At 47.6% G+C, this 15,538-nt stretch overlaps 1 protein-coding gene across 1 annotated transcript in view; it reads left to right on the forward strand.

Moving 5' to 3' along the window:
- The first annotated feature begins 4,165 nt into the window (after window positions 1-4,165).
- Window positions 4,166-15,538, forward strand: part of agap3 (ArfGAP with GTPase domain, ankyrin repeat and PH domain 3) — a 139,814-nt gene continuing 128,441 nt past the window's right edge. The window contains exon 1 of the mRNA XM_029253789.1: window positions 4,166-4,925. Coding sequence (XP_029109622.1) covers window positions 4,544-4,925 — 382 coding nt within the window. The 5' untranslated portion in view covers window positions 4,166-4,543. The remainder of the gene's footprint in view (window positions 4,926-15,538) is intronic.

Genomic DNA, 15,538 nt, shown 5'->3' on the forward strand with positions numbered 1-15,538 from the left:
CTTTGTGAAGAACATTCTGATCCCCACGAAAGCAGCTCAGTGGTCAGTGATTTCCATTTCAACCAACAGAGCATCGAATCCTGCCAAGCTGCAGCACTCTCGCTCTGGTTGGTCGCTTGGTTAAACCCGTTTAAAGTGTTTTCCCGAAACTCTAAATGGTTTTGGGACCCGATTAGATAACAGACCAACTGTATAAATTATCTCAACCAAAGTAACTCATCAGATGTGCTGATTGTGTGCTTTTCCACTGGACCCAAAGTTAATTTAAAAAGAGTGCTGAAATAGCTTTTTGTTTTTCACATCCCACGACTGCCGAACTCCCCACAGCCTTAATATGAATATTACATATTATTATTATACACCACTTTTGTATTGTTTGGGCAGTGCAGGAAAAATCTTTCGCTATGGGGCCTTCACACTGATTCTGCTGCTGTTGATTGACAGGTCTTATAATATGCACTTGTTTACGAATGTCACATAAAAAATTTACTTGCTGAATACCGATGATGCATAACAAGAAAATATAGTTCTGCAATATAATAATTACAAGGCTATACCTACTGTATGTGACTAAAGTAGGGTTTGTTGCTGGTATTAAATGGCAAATTTGCAAAGAGGATTTACTTTGAAGATAACACTTTTTGGATGATTTTTGCACGATTGGTGTGGCGCCAATCAAATTTAATCACTATGCCACCTGCTGTCCAGCATCATTAATGGCTTGTTGACTGATCTTGGTCATGGAGTTCATCATCCTGTTGTTTCTGTTTGCCTGCACTGCTTTGACAGCTATGTTATATTAGTCTCTGGTTTTATTGATTTTGAAAAACAATTGAAATGCGCAGTTCTAAGGGTCGGGGGTGCAGTGGCTGAGCAGGTTTGGCCAGGTCCTGTTCTCTGGTGGATCCTGGGTTCGAGTCCTGCTTGGGATGCTTCGCAAAAGACTGGCGTCTCATCCTGGGTGTGTCCCTTCCCTCCCTATCCTTACACCCTGTGTTGCTGGGTTAGGCTCTGGTTAACTGTGACCCTGCTTGGAACAAGCGGTTCAGATGATGTGTGTGTGTGTGAGTTGTAAGGGCAGGGGGCACGGTGGTGCAGTTGGCTTGGCCAGGTCCCACTCTCTGGTCGGTCTGGGGTTTGAGTCCTGCTTGGAGTGCCTTGTGATGGACTGGTGTCCCATCCTGGGTGTGTCCCTTCCCCCTCTGGCCTTATGCCCTGTGTTGCTGGGTTAGGCTCTGGTTTGCTGTGACCCTGCTTGGGACAAGTGATTCCAGCCAGTGTGTGTGTGTGAGAGAGAGAGTTCTAAGGGCATGCAATGGTAACATGTTTCCATGTTCTGTGTTTGGAACCTGTGACAGCACTTTGGCAGGTTAAACCGCAGTGTCATTCATTCACTCCTATACAGCATTGCAAAGTTATTAATGCAGCAGCTCTTCTGTTGAGCTCTGCCCTTGAATTTGAACCCTGACTACTGCCTTGTTTACACCATTCCTTACCTTCCTGGGTTAAATGTGACGGGCATCTGAGGATTTAGAGCACAGGCCTTCGGAGACCACACAAGCATACTTTTCCTAATTTCACCCTTAAGAGTCACATTCATCACTGATAATTTAATAATGTATTTGCTCGAACTGTGTGGCAGCACTGCTGGTTTCGTTTTTGCTGCGGTTCAAATAGTAGCCGCTCCTTGTGTGTCTTTCAGAAATGAGGAGCTTGTTCAGAGCTTGCATCGCGTCTCCGAGGCAGTTGGTGTGAGTGGGTGGACAGCACTTGTATCCGGCGGAAATGCGACGAGCAGAGTGCAGGATGCAGTTAGGGGTCCTTCCACACACGACAGGAGGTTTTCATTCAGAACACACACACACACACACACACACACACACACACACACACAAAGATGTTTATGGTGTCTGCTTAGCCAAAGATAGGCAGATTGAGGTTATTTGCAGATAACTCTGATTATTAACTGTCTTTAATGATTCATTATCTCCATTACAGCAGATTGTTTGGTTACTCAGCAGATTCTATTATTTAAAGCCACTTAAACAGTAAGATTTTACTCTTTTAAACTTGAAATGAAAAATCTACTGTACTATAGAGATCCTTTCCCTGGACTATGTGGACAATTCTTGTCCTAACTCAGTTATTATGAAATGAAGGAGGGGACACATTGTAGCCCAGGTGGTTATGGAAAGAATACGTATTTTATCACCGAACTTATTTCTACCTGAGAGTCCTTTTCGGTAAGCGAAAAAAGCTCCACAGAACAGGTGTGCAGTGAAAGCAGTGATGGATCCACCTGAAAGTGAGTGCTTCCCAAAAGCAGTCATCTTCTAAAGAAAGGCCAGTCTGTTGTCAAACTGTGATTTGTCTCGATCCAACAAAATACAGGGAATTAATTTTCTCTCCAGGGATTGATTTCCAGGACAATTTGGGTAAGGTATTAGATGAATATCCAGTTGCAATCGAGTCAAAATTTTTAAAAAAGTTTTAGATGAGATTTAATATAGTTTCTCAGTTGGAACTGACAAATGTATTTTTGAAAAAGGCATTTTCGAAAAAAAAAATTGTGCTGGACCCATTTCGCTGCCTGGCAAATATAATAAAGAAGCTAAAGGTACAAAAAAAAAAAAAAAAATCAATAGAGCCTCCGAAGAGCCCAGTATGACTGCTTGCAACGTAGGGAAAGTTACTTTTTGCACAGAAGGACAGTGAAGTGTGGGCCGTCCTCACTGCTGGAACAGCACGGCTGATGAAAAAAATAAGAAATCACACACACACGCTTTCTGAACCGCTTGTCCCATACAGGGTTACTGGGAACCAGAGCCTAACCCAGCAACTCAGGGCGTAAGGCCGGAGGGGGAGGGGACACACCCAGGACAGGACACCAGTCCGCCGCAAGGCACCCCAAGCAGGACTCAAACCCCAGACCCACCGGAGAGCAGGACCCAGTCCAACCCACTGCGCCACCGCGCCCCCCTAATAAGAAATCACACACACACACACACACACACACCATCTGAACTGCTAGTCTCATATGGGGTCGCGGGGAGCCAGAACCTAACCCGGTAACACAGGGCGTAAGGCCGGAGGGGGAGGGGACACACCCAGGACGGGACGCCAGTCCGCCGCAAGGCACCCCAAGTGGGACTCAAACCCCAGACCCACCAGAGACCCACCAGAGAGCAGGACCCGGTCCAACCCACTGCGCCACCGCGCCCCCTTAATAAGAAATCATTTAGTGAAAAAATAAATAAGAAATCACCATACTAATGACTGTGTGTCACTTTGGAGAAGCGTTAAATTGCCAAATGTATACATGTAAATATAAATGAAAATGTAGCGACGACGACCTGACGGATGTCACCGGTAATGAGCTGAAGACCAGGCCATTTAACTCTAGCGACCCGCCGTCCCACAGACAGCAGCCTGACCTAGCGCACAACCACTGTGACTCGCCACAGGGGGCGCTACACTGGGACCAGGGCACCTCCATCGGAGTGGCACAGAGACACCGACGACTGGTGTGACTCCCCCAGGGAGCGGAGTTGTCACTATGGCACTGTTAAAGGGCACATCCACGCCACCCCTGGCTGAACAGCTGGTGGGGGCACGATCCGTCCCAGAGGGCTTAGCAGCACATGATCTCTTTGTCCGTGCGAGGGGCCTGCACGTGGTCTGCAGCGGCTCCTCCCGGGACTGGGAGCCACACGGCACCCCAACCCCCAATCTAGAGGGACACTTGGTGTCCGAGTCGACGCGCCCAGCAGCAGCGTGACATGCGAAACATTTTTTTTCATGGCACGGAGTTTCAGTGGCTAAACAAATGGCTGCAGTGCCAGTGGGGGGGTTGGGGGAGGACAACGTGTGAACATATTCTGCACAATTATGGTTGGTGATCTGAAGGAAAATCCGCATTAGCAGCACGGCGGTGAAGAGCATCATCCCGGGGTCTTTTGTGTTGGCGGTTATGTAACAAGCGCGGATAGAAATGACACACGGGTTCCTTTATTTTGCCCCCCACCACAGCGCAGCTGAGCCCAGCCTACTACCCCTGCCTACCCCCAACTTCGGCGCTCCCCCCTCCGCGGGCGCGCGCGCGCGCTCCAGCTCCTCCCCTCCAGATGAGACTCCATGACGTGATGCGTGACGTGCGCGCGCGCGCGGGGGAGGGCAGCCCGGGCGGCTTCGGGACACGGCGCTCGCGGGCGGGTTTTATTGCAGCGCAGCGCAGTCGCCAGCTCCGCGCGCACAGTCCGCAGCGGACCGCAGAGAGAGCAACAAAGGACGCGGACACGCGCAGCAGGAAGATGAACCGCCACCAGGCTCTTGTCGTGTGAGCAAGCTTGGCAAAGGAGCGCGTTCCGTTCGGCTGGAGACCCCGATCCTCCGCACAGAAGATCTCCGAGCTGCACCTCGGACCCCTGCCCTGCTGCTGCTCGTCCCCGCTCGTCGTCCCCCCCCGCCCCACGCTGGAAGCGCTCCCCCGCTGCAGGCTGCTCCGCCGACTCCTCCCGAAAGAGGCTCCCGCATCTCGCCCAGCATGAATTTCCAGCCCGGAGTCCCGGTGTCGGTGTCCGTGTCCGGAATCTCCCAGCAGAGCCAGCCGGCCATGCCCGCCCCGGGCGCGGTGCCGCCCCCCGTCCCGGTGCCGGTGCCCCAGCCCATCCCGTCCCAGTTCGGCTCCGGGTCGTCCTCGGGCTCCGGGGCGGGTCAGTTCGGCTCGGGAACGGTGTCGGGCCAGGGCGCGCAGTCCGGCCCCCCGGGCTCCCAGTTCATGCTGTCCAACTCGGCGGCCATCAGAGCCGAGATCCACCGGTTTGAGTCCGTGCACCCCAACATCTACGCCATCTACGACCTGATCGAGCGCATCGACGACCTGGCGCTGCAAAACCAGATCCGGGAGCACGTGATCTCCATCGAGGGTGAGTGAGTGAGTGGGGTGGGCGGCACGCGAGGGGCTTCGGCGCGCGGGGCGAATCGGTGGGGATCATGATCTTGTCCCCCGTGCGTGCGACACAATGGACTCCGCTCGGTGCCTACAACGGCGCTACCCTGACAAAGGGTCCGGGAGCGCGCGCGCGCGCACACACACACACAGCGCGAAAATCGATGTTTGATTCACACTGTTACTGAACGACTTCTCTCTCTCTGTGTGTGTGTGTGTGTGTGTGTGTGTGTGTACGCGCACGTGATCACTCACTGGATACATTTAACGAGATCCATGTTGCAACACCTGGGACTGTCGCTACAATGTTTCTGCCGGTCGCTGCGCTGGTTCCTGCTGCCCAACACTGACTGTACGCCACACACACACTCTAAGAAAGCTGTTTCAATTTAAAGAGCAAGGATGAAGCTGCAACAAATTCAAATAACATACACTACTATAGTGACATACTACACCACATTTATTATAATTATAAATATAGCAACATAATTTAGTTTCCAGTGCAATTGAATTGCGGCAGCTTACAGTACACTTATTTTTTCTAATGAAATACAGCAAGACAAGTTGATGTGGAAAATCTCATTGGAAACGCATGTTAGATTTATCTGTGTAAACGTGATTATTCTTCATGGTACTTCTACATATCTAACATTTTTGCTGTTCTTTAACATTTTATATACTGTTTTTATATTATACTTTTTATTTATGTGTTTCAAACTGAGCTTCGAATTGGTTGTTTGAGCCCATGCATGCAGTGGGCACTACATCGTTTTTATATCTGCATAATTGCAGGCTGATGGTGGGAAGGTGTGTTCGCCCACACTGCTGGATGGATCACTGCTCTGCCAGGAACAGGAATGTGTGGTAAAACACGGTAGATGGGAACACTGAGTGTTTCGTTGGATCAGGTGATGTCCCGCTGACCCTGCTGTGGATTCCCTGTGTCTCTGCAGCCCGGGAAATCAGTTGTGTACACAACACACATTGTGTGTGGCCTTCTGGTCAAGGGTGAACCACTTATGTTCTGGTCTGAAGCTGGTCCACGAGGGAACGGTTCTAGGTACTTTTGGGCTCTGTGTGTGTGTGTGTGTGTGTGTGTGTGTGTGTGTGTGTGTGTGTGTGTGTCACCTCAAGTCGCCATGCCTGTTTTCTCAAATATATTCATCCTGTAAATAACTGGAGGTCATGACACGTTACATGTTATGTTGTGGTTCTCAGTCCCCACACCCGTTGCGTGGGGGGTTAATCTGAAGTGTGGAAACGTGTTTGGGTTAATGTCCTGCGTGAAGGTTGCAGTGTCGCTCTGCCAGCTCAGTATGCGAGCAGACAGATGAAACGGAATGTTAGCTGCAGCTCAGCACCCATGCAGATGTTCTGAGCGCTGATGTTCTCAAAGAGGATTACCAGAAATTGGTTTAAATGCTCCTAATGCACTTATTGGCCCGAGCGGTGTTGGTGGTCTCGGATTTGAATTAGTCGGAGGGGCTTTATTCCTGTTTGCGCAGCGCGGCGAACGTGGCCGTGTCTGGCTCCGTTGGTTGGACAGACAGTGGTCTCGGCGTTCGCAGAGCCAGCGCTAAGCTAACGGACCTGCTCGCCTGCCAGCCGCGCTCTGCAGTGATTTGTACCGATGCTTTCAGCGCTTGGTCTTAAGCCCCCGAGGCAGCAGGGCATCGAATTGGAGGATGAAGATTTGGTGCAATTTGATGTCAGATCTCATTGCCCTGAATAAATGCTCCAAGTCATTCCCTCTTTTAAGGATTTCAGTGGAAGAGCCTCAGTAGGGTGAAGTCTTCCGGGGTCTTCCTTCCTCTTTGGCCGTGTGTGTTCGCTCGCGCTCTTTCATGCCGACGCCCACGCTGGCTCCCAGATGTGTTTAAAGACAGGAAGATGTTCTGGAAAACCGAGATCCAGACTTGTGTGGTCAGTCAGACCACCTGGGCAACCAAACAACCGCTTTTGTGTGCAGGTGATGCCCAAGACCCATAGGATGTGTAGTTTTTTAAATTTATTTTTCTCCAAAAGAACCTCCTATTTACTGTTGCAGGAAACAAAGCAATGGAGGAGAAAAGATGATACATACACCGAGTTGTATAGAAACTGCAGTTTGTTTTTTGTCTGACTGGTGCTTTTGAATTTCTCCTCCGAACTGAGGCTACAGCGCTAGATCGACCTCCGGTGGGAGCCACTTTGCTCGCAAATTTATGAAGATGAGAGCCGAACGGGGTGACATCTGTGCTTAGGATGGATGTGGAGGTTCTCTACGCAAGACACTCGGCAGAGGAAATCAGAGGCACGAGTGTGATCCTGTTTGCCGCGATGGGGACTGCAGGCTACACACAGAGTGCCCCCACACCCCCCCCCCCCCCCCTTTCTAGCTTTGTGTCGTATTGTCACACATGTGCATGAGTGTGCGGGTTGGTGCTGGGTCTTGGCGTGTCAAACGAGCGCCAGGGGCTTTCTTTCTTACGCCCGAGGTGAATAGTAAAAGCGTTGAGTCGATGCGTATTCCCACTCCGTGGGAAGCGGGCTGTTTCATGTTCCCGAGCACGGCCTGGTGCGGAGGCTCGGTTTGAGAAAATAAAGTTGGACAAACGCCTGGTGGTACTGGGAGGAGCCACACGCCGCACGAAGGATGGGGTACGGCAGCACGAACGCTTGTGACGCGAAAGTAGCGACTTTATGCCGAGCAGCTTCTGGAATTAAAAACGGGGCATCCATGTCTAATGAGACACGAGACACAAATTTCGTTCCTTATTATTGCTGACCTGTTGGGTTCCGGTGCTTAATTAACATAAAATCTATTTCTTTCCCTCAAGGGACGTATTTAGGTCATAGATACGTACACATTGAAACGGGGTATTCCGAAACACACGTTAACGTGTACGTATGTAATGTGCGTCTGAAGGAGTGATATTGTTCTAATCTGCCCTAAAATTGCTCAGTGACCACAGCTCAAAGTGCCTTTTTTTTCCTGCATGGCCCTGAGATCTTCTGTGGTCGGCGGAACTGACATCGATGCTACGTGTAAGGTGGGTCACGGTTTTGTCGCGCAAAATATTTCCCGCAAGCGTGACCGAAAGCTCCTGCGTGTGCGATTGGTGTCTCCGGGTGCCGTTGAGCGAAGGCGCGGGTTTCATTGGCGTTGCTGCTTCTCCTTCCGCTCGTCCGTGTCTTATGGAGACGGTTGAACCCATCACACGAGCGGAATAACGCAGTGCTGCTCGCGGTCGGACGTACTCGGCCCGCAGTCCTTGACTTTCTTGCCGGTTCCATGGTTTCGTTTGCCGTTTTTCTTCCTCCCTCCTCGTCCTTCATCGGTCTGCTTGGAAGCTGTTTTGACTTTTCGCCGAAGGCCTGACCTTGGAGCGTGGCCGTCTCCTATTTTACGATCGCGAGCTGCCGTCTGAAGCGTGGAGCCGCACGCTGCAGGCGGAAACACTGACGAAGCCGAGTACAACAGCAGACGGCGTGTAAAGGCTTTACGGCTCTATAAATGTATATAGGAACAGCTTCTACGTTATTGCAGGAGGAGCATTAATGATGAGCCATCACCGGCATGGTGAAAGATGGCTATGCTGTGTGGGGAAACGGTACAGGTCCTCATTATGTGTCTGGGCCAGATCAAGAAGGCCAACAAACTTCCATGTTCCGCGTGAAATCGACATGCTTTCGCGTGTTGCTCTGTGTAGTGTGTGCGCAGAGCTGAGTCGGCGACACTTTGCGTGCCGTCAGAGTGCCGATCCGGTGATCTGTTGATGATGTGTTTCTCTGGCCGGGATCACATGTGTAGGAAGGAAGCAGGAAACTGGAGGTGGCGTGTTTCAAGTACATCGGCGGTTTGTGGTTTCGTGGCCAGATAGTCCACGATTTGGGGCAGGGACTTGGAAGGAGTTTCCCAGGCCTGCAGAACTGTAAGGAGCAGCACTTGGAATGTTAACCCCATGTTTGCAGGACCGTGCAATGAGAGAGATGTGTCTTGCGGCTCTTTCTCCATGTAGAAATGAGAAAAATCAAACTCGACATGTAGCGTTGAGAAACGCTGCGCTCTGTTTTCAGACACAAGAGGTTTTTTACGCCGCCGCACGCTTCTAATTCACGGTTGTGTCATTTCTTCCACATGATGCTCAGCTATGCTGGTTCTTCTCAAACATGGTTTCCATGGCTCATTTGGCCAACCCTTCTGTATGATTAGGGAGCTGGAAAGTCATTGAGCAAGAGTGGCTTTTCTGGGACAGCCGCTTTTAACTGGGTATAATTAAGTGTTGAAATTGATCGTAAAAGCATTATAACGATTGAATGTAGTGTCCGTTCATTGATGCTTCCTGGTTATCTCCACACTGTTTACTATGCATAATTTTTTTTTTTTCCTTTTTTTTTTTTTTCTTTTTCTGGATCTCAAAACACTTTTTCCTTCTTATGAGGTCCTCTGTTATGTAACTTCTAGTCTTTTGATAAGGTTTTTGTGATAGATTACCTTATCAAAAGGTTTAGTATATTGGATATATGTATATACATGTATGTATATACAAATATGTAATTATTACACACTCACACATCTGAAACCACTTGTCCCATGCGGGGTCGCGGGGAGCCGGAGCCTAACCCGGCAACACAGGGCATAAGGCTGGAGGGGGAGGGACACACCCAGGACGGGATGCCAGTCCGTCATAAGGCACACCAAGCGGGACTCGAACCCTAGACCCACCGGAGAGCAGGACTCGGACCAACCCGCTGCACCACCGGGCCCCCTTGCTGTAATTATTATATGTAGAAAATTATTGAAACCATGGACAATGATCTATTGCGTGTGCAAGTATATGGCAAATTATGAAGGAGAAATATAGGATACAGTTGTAAAGAACTGAAAATGAGGTTACTCATCTGATGGAGTTGATTTATACTTTATGAGAAAAGGATCATCATTATGGCCGTTGATGTTAGTGGTAAGAAGCAGTGATTATGAAGACGATAAAGGAAAATATTTATTTTTTTATCTTATAGTCTGTTGTTACTGGTGGAAGTAGGACTGTCAGAAATTCCTTTTATTTTAATCAGCATATAATGGCAATTCATGTTAAAAGTGGCTTGAAATATCAGCTGTGTAATTTACCACAGTTCAGGGACTGCCGCATAACGAGTTTTTATGTTACGCACATCATATTCACGGATGCCTGTGCAGAAAAATTATCTCTGTGCATTTTCATTTGTGATGCACAGAATAATTAGGTGGCACTGTGGCGTGATGTGAGGGGTGCCCTCGGAGTGCAGCCAGAATGTATTCTCTTCCAGTCATTTACGCGTTCTGTTGCAGATGCCCTCAGATGATTGAAGCGGAGGAAACAATAGCCGCTCTCGCATCGCTCATCTTCGCTTAAATTGGCTCATTTCTGTAAAGTCACGTTTTTAATATCTGCGGAAATGCCTCGTGGAGACACGTCATCGGAATGGAACGACTCCGGGGTAGAGGCCCGAGATGCTTGTGTCCTTCCAGACAGGGAACTGGACACCTTGAGTCGTGGGGTCCGCGTTTCCAACAGCTGTGTGACATCAGTGACGTTCCTTCTCATGGGAACAGAAAATAACACGTTGAAGCAGAGTATGGAAATACGACTACTGCAGAAAATGATGTCATTCTTTACGATCAACTGTTTCAAACCTTTTCTCACTGAGACATACAGCTTGTATGTTATATGAGACGTAAGTCTTCTTCAAATAGGATATCATAATAGGTCATGATGAAATGCATGGGTGTCAGTGGAATACTGCAGGCATTTGGTGGGAACTTTTCCCCAAAGTAATTTACATTTATTCATGTAGCTGATGCTTTTCTCCAAAGAAGCTTACAATGTTAAGCTACTTATTTACCCATTTACAACTTGAATTCCAAAAAAGCTGGAACGGTATTGAAAATGCTAATAAAACCAAAAAGGAGTGATTTGTTAATTTGCTTTGACTTGTATTCAAATAAAAACTGTAACAAGAACAAGGTCTTTCGTCTTTTACCTAATCGACTTCATTGTTTTTTTTTTTTTGAAGATATACGTTTATTCTTAAATTTATGCGCGTTGCAAAAAAAGTTGGGACGGGGAAGTTAAGGACCAGAAACGATGTGACAAGTTGAAATGACAGGGTGATGTGAAATAGGTGAGTCGATCACGTCACGGTAAATAAGGAGCCTCCGAAAAAGGCCTGGTCCTTCAGGAGCAGGGATGGGTTGAGGTTCGCCAATTGGCCAACAGATGCGTCAGCAAATAATCCATCGCTTTGAGAAGAACCTTCCCCAAAGACAAATGGGTAGGATTTTTGGGCATTTCACCTTCTGCAGTGCACAATACAATTGAAAATATTCAAGGGATCCAGTCAAATTTCCCCAAAATCAAATTGTGCCCAGATTACAAGTGCGGTCCTGACCTGTCTCCGACTGAGAAAGCGTGGCGGGTTATGAACCGCAAAATACAGCGACGAAGCCCCGTACAGTTGTGCGGCTGAAGCCCTGCATAACGGATGAATGGGGGAAAATTCCACTTAGTAAACTTAACCAACTGGTGTCTTCGGTGTCCAAACGCTTACGTGTCATTAAAATACATGGTGATGTGACAAAGTGGTAAACGCTTGACTGTCCCAACTTTTTTGGAACGTGTTACAGGCGTCACTTTCAGAATAAATGTGTATCTTCAAAAAACTATGCAGCTGATTAGCTAAAACATGAAATACCTTGTCTTTATACTGTTTTTCTTTAAATACAAGTGAAAGTAAATTTATAAATTGCTTGTATTTTTCCATACTGCCCCAACTTTTTTTTTGGAATTAGGGTTTTATACAACTGGATAATTTTTATTGGAGTAATTTATGGTAAGGGCCTTCCTCAAGGGTTCTACAGCTGTAGGTAAGACTTGAACCTGCAAGCTTTAGGTCTAAAGGCGGCAACTCTAACCACTGTGCTACCACCTGATCTGATGTAAAATGGTGCAATGTTGAAAAGGTGCATTTTACATTTATTTATTTACCACATGATTTTCTCCAACACGACTTCTAATGAACTCTATGTAGTGTTACCAGCCCAAACACCCTATTCACCAAGGTGACTTACACTGCTAGATACACTGGGTCACTCATCCATACATCAGTGGAACACACACACATGGGTGAACCTGAACAGCAGGTCTTCGGACTGTGGGAGGAAACCAGAGCACCCAGCGCAAACCCACACAGACACAGGGAGAACACGCAAACTCCACACAGACTGAGCCTGGATCGAACCCACGTCCTCTCGCACCTCATTTTATAACAGGCAAAATTCCCTTTTGATTTAGGGTCTAGTGTGGCGATTTATTTATCTGGCACTTTTCTCTAAAGCAACTTAGAGTTATTTACATTGATTTACCCATTTAGACAGCAGGAATATTTTTTACTCTGGGTACTACAACAGGAGGTGGGACTCAAACCTGTGTACTTTGAGTGGAAGGCAGCTGCTCTAATCATCGCATTACCTGCTGCCCCAAAACTCCTTCGCTTCAGTAAGGAAACGTGATTTTTATGAATTCCTGTCTACAGAATCTTGACAGTGAAATGTCTTTGAGTGTTTTCCACATGCTTGTTGGGTTTTTGTGCGTTCCTCTATTTGCCCCCAGCTACACCGATCTGTTTCATTTGTGTCTGCGGGCAGGATGTTACCGGAGGCCTCGTCCCTCTGTACTGGGTACGCTTTCCGTTGCCTATGGATGGTCTGCAGATGGGCACCAATTTTGTGTGAGAGGTGGATGTGGCTTGACTCGCAGTCAGGGGGTCGGGCACCAGGGTGGTCGCTCTCACGGTTTGCCTTTGCGGTTTGCGAGGGCACCGTCGGGGTCCTCGCGGGAAAGACGTCCACAGCGCCTGGCATCCTCCGCACATCCTCGATGGTGGAGTTAGAACCGACTTTGCTTTCGCACTCGCTGCATATGCATTTTTAATAGTCTTATAACTGAGAAACTGTGTGTATGATCAAAGTTCCGCAAGTTAGAATTCCGGGATAGATCTTGGAGAACGTTTTCACTTTGTCCTCCAACGGAGCCGCTTGAGCATCTCTCTGACGCTAAGATGCCTCATTTGCTCCTGTGCAGTTTAAGAGCTCCGTGGGGCACTTTAAGTGAATAATACCCATAAACGAGTACGGATGGCTGAACGTTTATACCTGCAGCTGTAAAAGTGTACGAGCTGAGTTGGACGTCTCAAGTATGTTCTGTGGAGGAATACCTGCTTATGTATTCATGGCAGCATCTGCACCGTGGAGGATTTTCTTCTCTGAAAGCCTAAGCAAACGAACTGAAGTGGTTCAAAGGGGTTTGGAGTTCGGTGTCGCCGGGCTCCAGGACCTGTGATGCTGGAGGTCCTCTAAATGTGAGCGCTTTTAAATCGGCGGTGAAACAAGTACGTGTTGTGGCGTGAGATTGAGGGGACGAGCACAACACGTATGCTGATTTATGTAAATGGCTCATCCCATCCTCCATGTTTCAGTCTTCGTCTCACCCGCTTGTCCTCCCTCCACCCCCCCGCAGCCCAGTCTGCTCGTTTTGATCCGTTTCCTGAGACCCCCCGGTGAGGCTGCGAGGTCTGGCGGGACCGGTGCCCGTTGATCCCGGGTGCGAGGCTGCGGTGCTGCTGCGGGGAGCTGCGGTTCCGCACCACCTGCTCTGCAGCGTCGCAGCCTCCTCCGTGCTCCTGCGGCATCGCATGGCTGCCGTTGCTAGGGAACTGGCAGCTCATGCCTCCAGTCAAAGACTTCAGGACATGAAACTGAAATCTGATGGTTTTTTTTTTTTTTTTTTTTTCTCCTCTCTCTCTCTCTCTTTTGGCATACGCAGCTGAAAAAAAACAGCGCTATAAAATCAGTCTGCTTCTCCTGCTTTGATTCATTTCCACAATAATGCATCCATCAGTATTGTCAATGTGTGTGTGTATATATATATATATATATATATATATATATATATATATATATATATATATACACACACACACACACACACATACAGTATGTGTCACATATTGTGAAGAGTACTAATCCGTTGATACTTAGTAAATTTAAGTGCTGGCTGATGTAATATGTTTCTAGGCGTTCTGCACTCATGTCTGCTGCTCTGAAAATGTCATGTACCAACAAATCAATAATGCAAATGGTTTTCTTGGACCTGCGTGTTCGTGACACACGCCGCAAAGAAGCTAAATGCTTTTCATACCGGAATAAAGTGCTGTTAGAATAACGTGTTAATATATTGGCTCCAGGAGGTGTAGTGGCTAGAGCTTTCACTTTACAGTCGAATGACCCGGGTTTGAGTACCGCCTCCTGCTGTAGTACCCTTGATCTGGGTGCTTACCCTGAGTTGATACAGCGAAAAATACCCTGGTATAAATGGGTAAATCAGTGTAAATAACTTAGTATGCAAACCTCAGTCTCCTATCTCCTTGGAGAAAAGCGTCACAAAAAGAAAAAATTTAATATTAACGTAACTCACTAGTTTAATCTCAGGCTGTTTTAACGTGCTTGCATTTTGGATCACCAGTGTAAAAATAAAAGAATGAGTGAAACAGAAACACACACACACACACACACACACACGTTTTAAAGCTAAATATGAACATTCATAGAACGAAGACAATCTTACCAGCAGCTATCCAGACTGGAAGATGGTTTCCACATAGAGATGTGAACCAGAGTGATGACGTATGGGCTTTAATACGAGAAGAGACATACCCTGTTGTGGGTACTATAATGACTATAATTTTATCTCTTCCAGCAAATGCATGGCTGGTAGAGCGGGATGAACCGAGTCATAGAGAGACTCAGGCCAGCAGAGGTGTCCAGCTTTGTTAGCACATAGATGCTGACGGTCCTGAGCTCATTGCTGCCACGCCGACACCTAGCCGGGGACAAAACAGTCAAATGTCTTTGCAGATCTTGTTCTGTCACTTCTCATAACTCTCTTCCTTGCCAGCTGCTCTTCATGGGCGAGGGACATTTCTTTCTCCCCCCCCCAGCCTTTCCCTCCGGAATATTTCCATCTGCTTCTAATTGTTCCTGGGACTTCAATGTCTCCATACGTATTGGACCTCTCTGGGTATGAGAGCCAGTGAAAGAACATGTTTGTCTGACTTATGATGTTACGTTTTACTGAGGCACAAAGCAGAAGTGGATATCTAAAGTTTTTTCGTAATTAAAATAATTAATTGCGCTCCTTGAGATCGTAATTAAAATAATTAATTGCGCTCCTTGAGATCCTGGTTATCGTCCTCACTTGAGATTTTTTGAGTGAATGGATTGTAGATGTCGTTACAGATTTTAGATTGCTATAAGTGCATAATCGCAAGAAAATATACATGTGCTAAATGTAATAGCTGATGATACTGAGAATGTAAAATGAGAACATAGACTTTATAAAGCATTGTACTCATCTGATAATGTATGAATCTACTCTGTCACGTGTTGCTACCTTGATAAAGAGACCGAAACACAATGGTGCCAGTTCGGGGGGTTGGGTTGGGGGTTGTGACTACCTTCATGGCAGCTACGGGCTTCCATATGGGGGGTCAGCGGTTATTTTTTTTTGT

This window comes from Scleropages formosus, chromosome 7 (genome assembly GCF_900964775.1).
Source record: "Scleropages formosus chromosome 7, fSclFor1.1, whole genome shotgun sequence".
NCBI lineage: Eukaryota > Metazoa > Chordata > Actinopteri > Osteoglossiformes > Osteoglossidae > Scleropages > Scleropages formosus.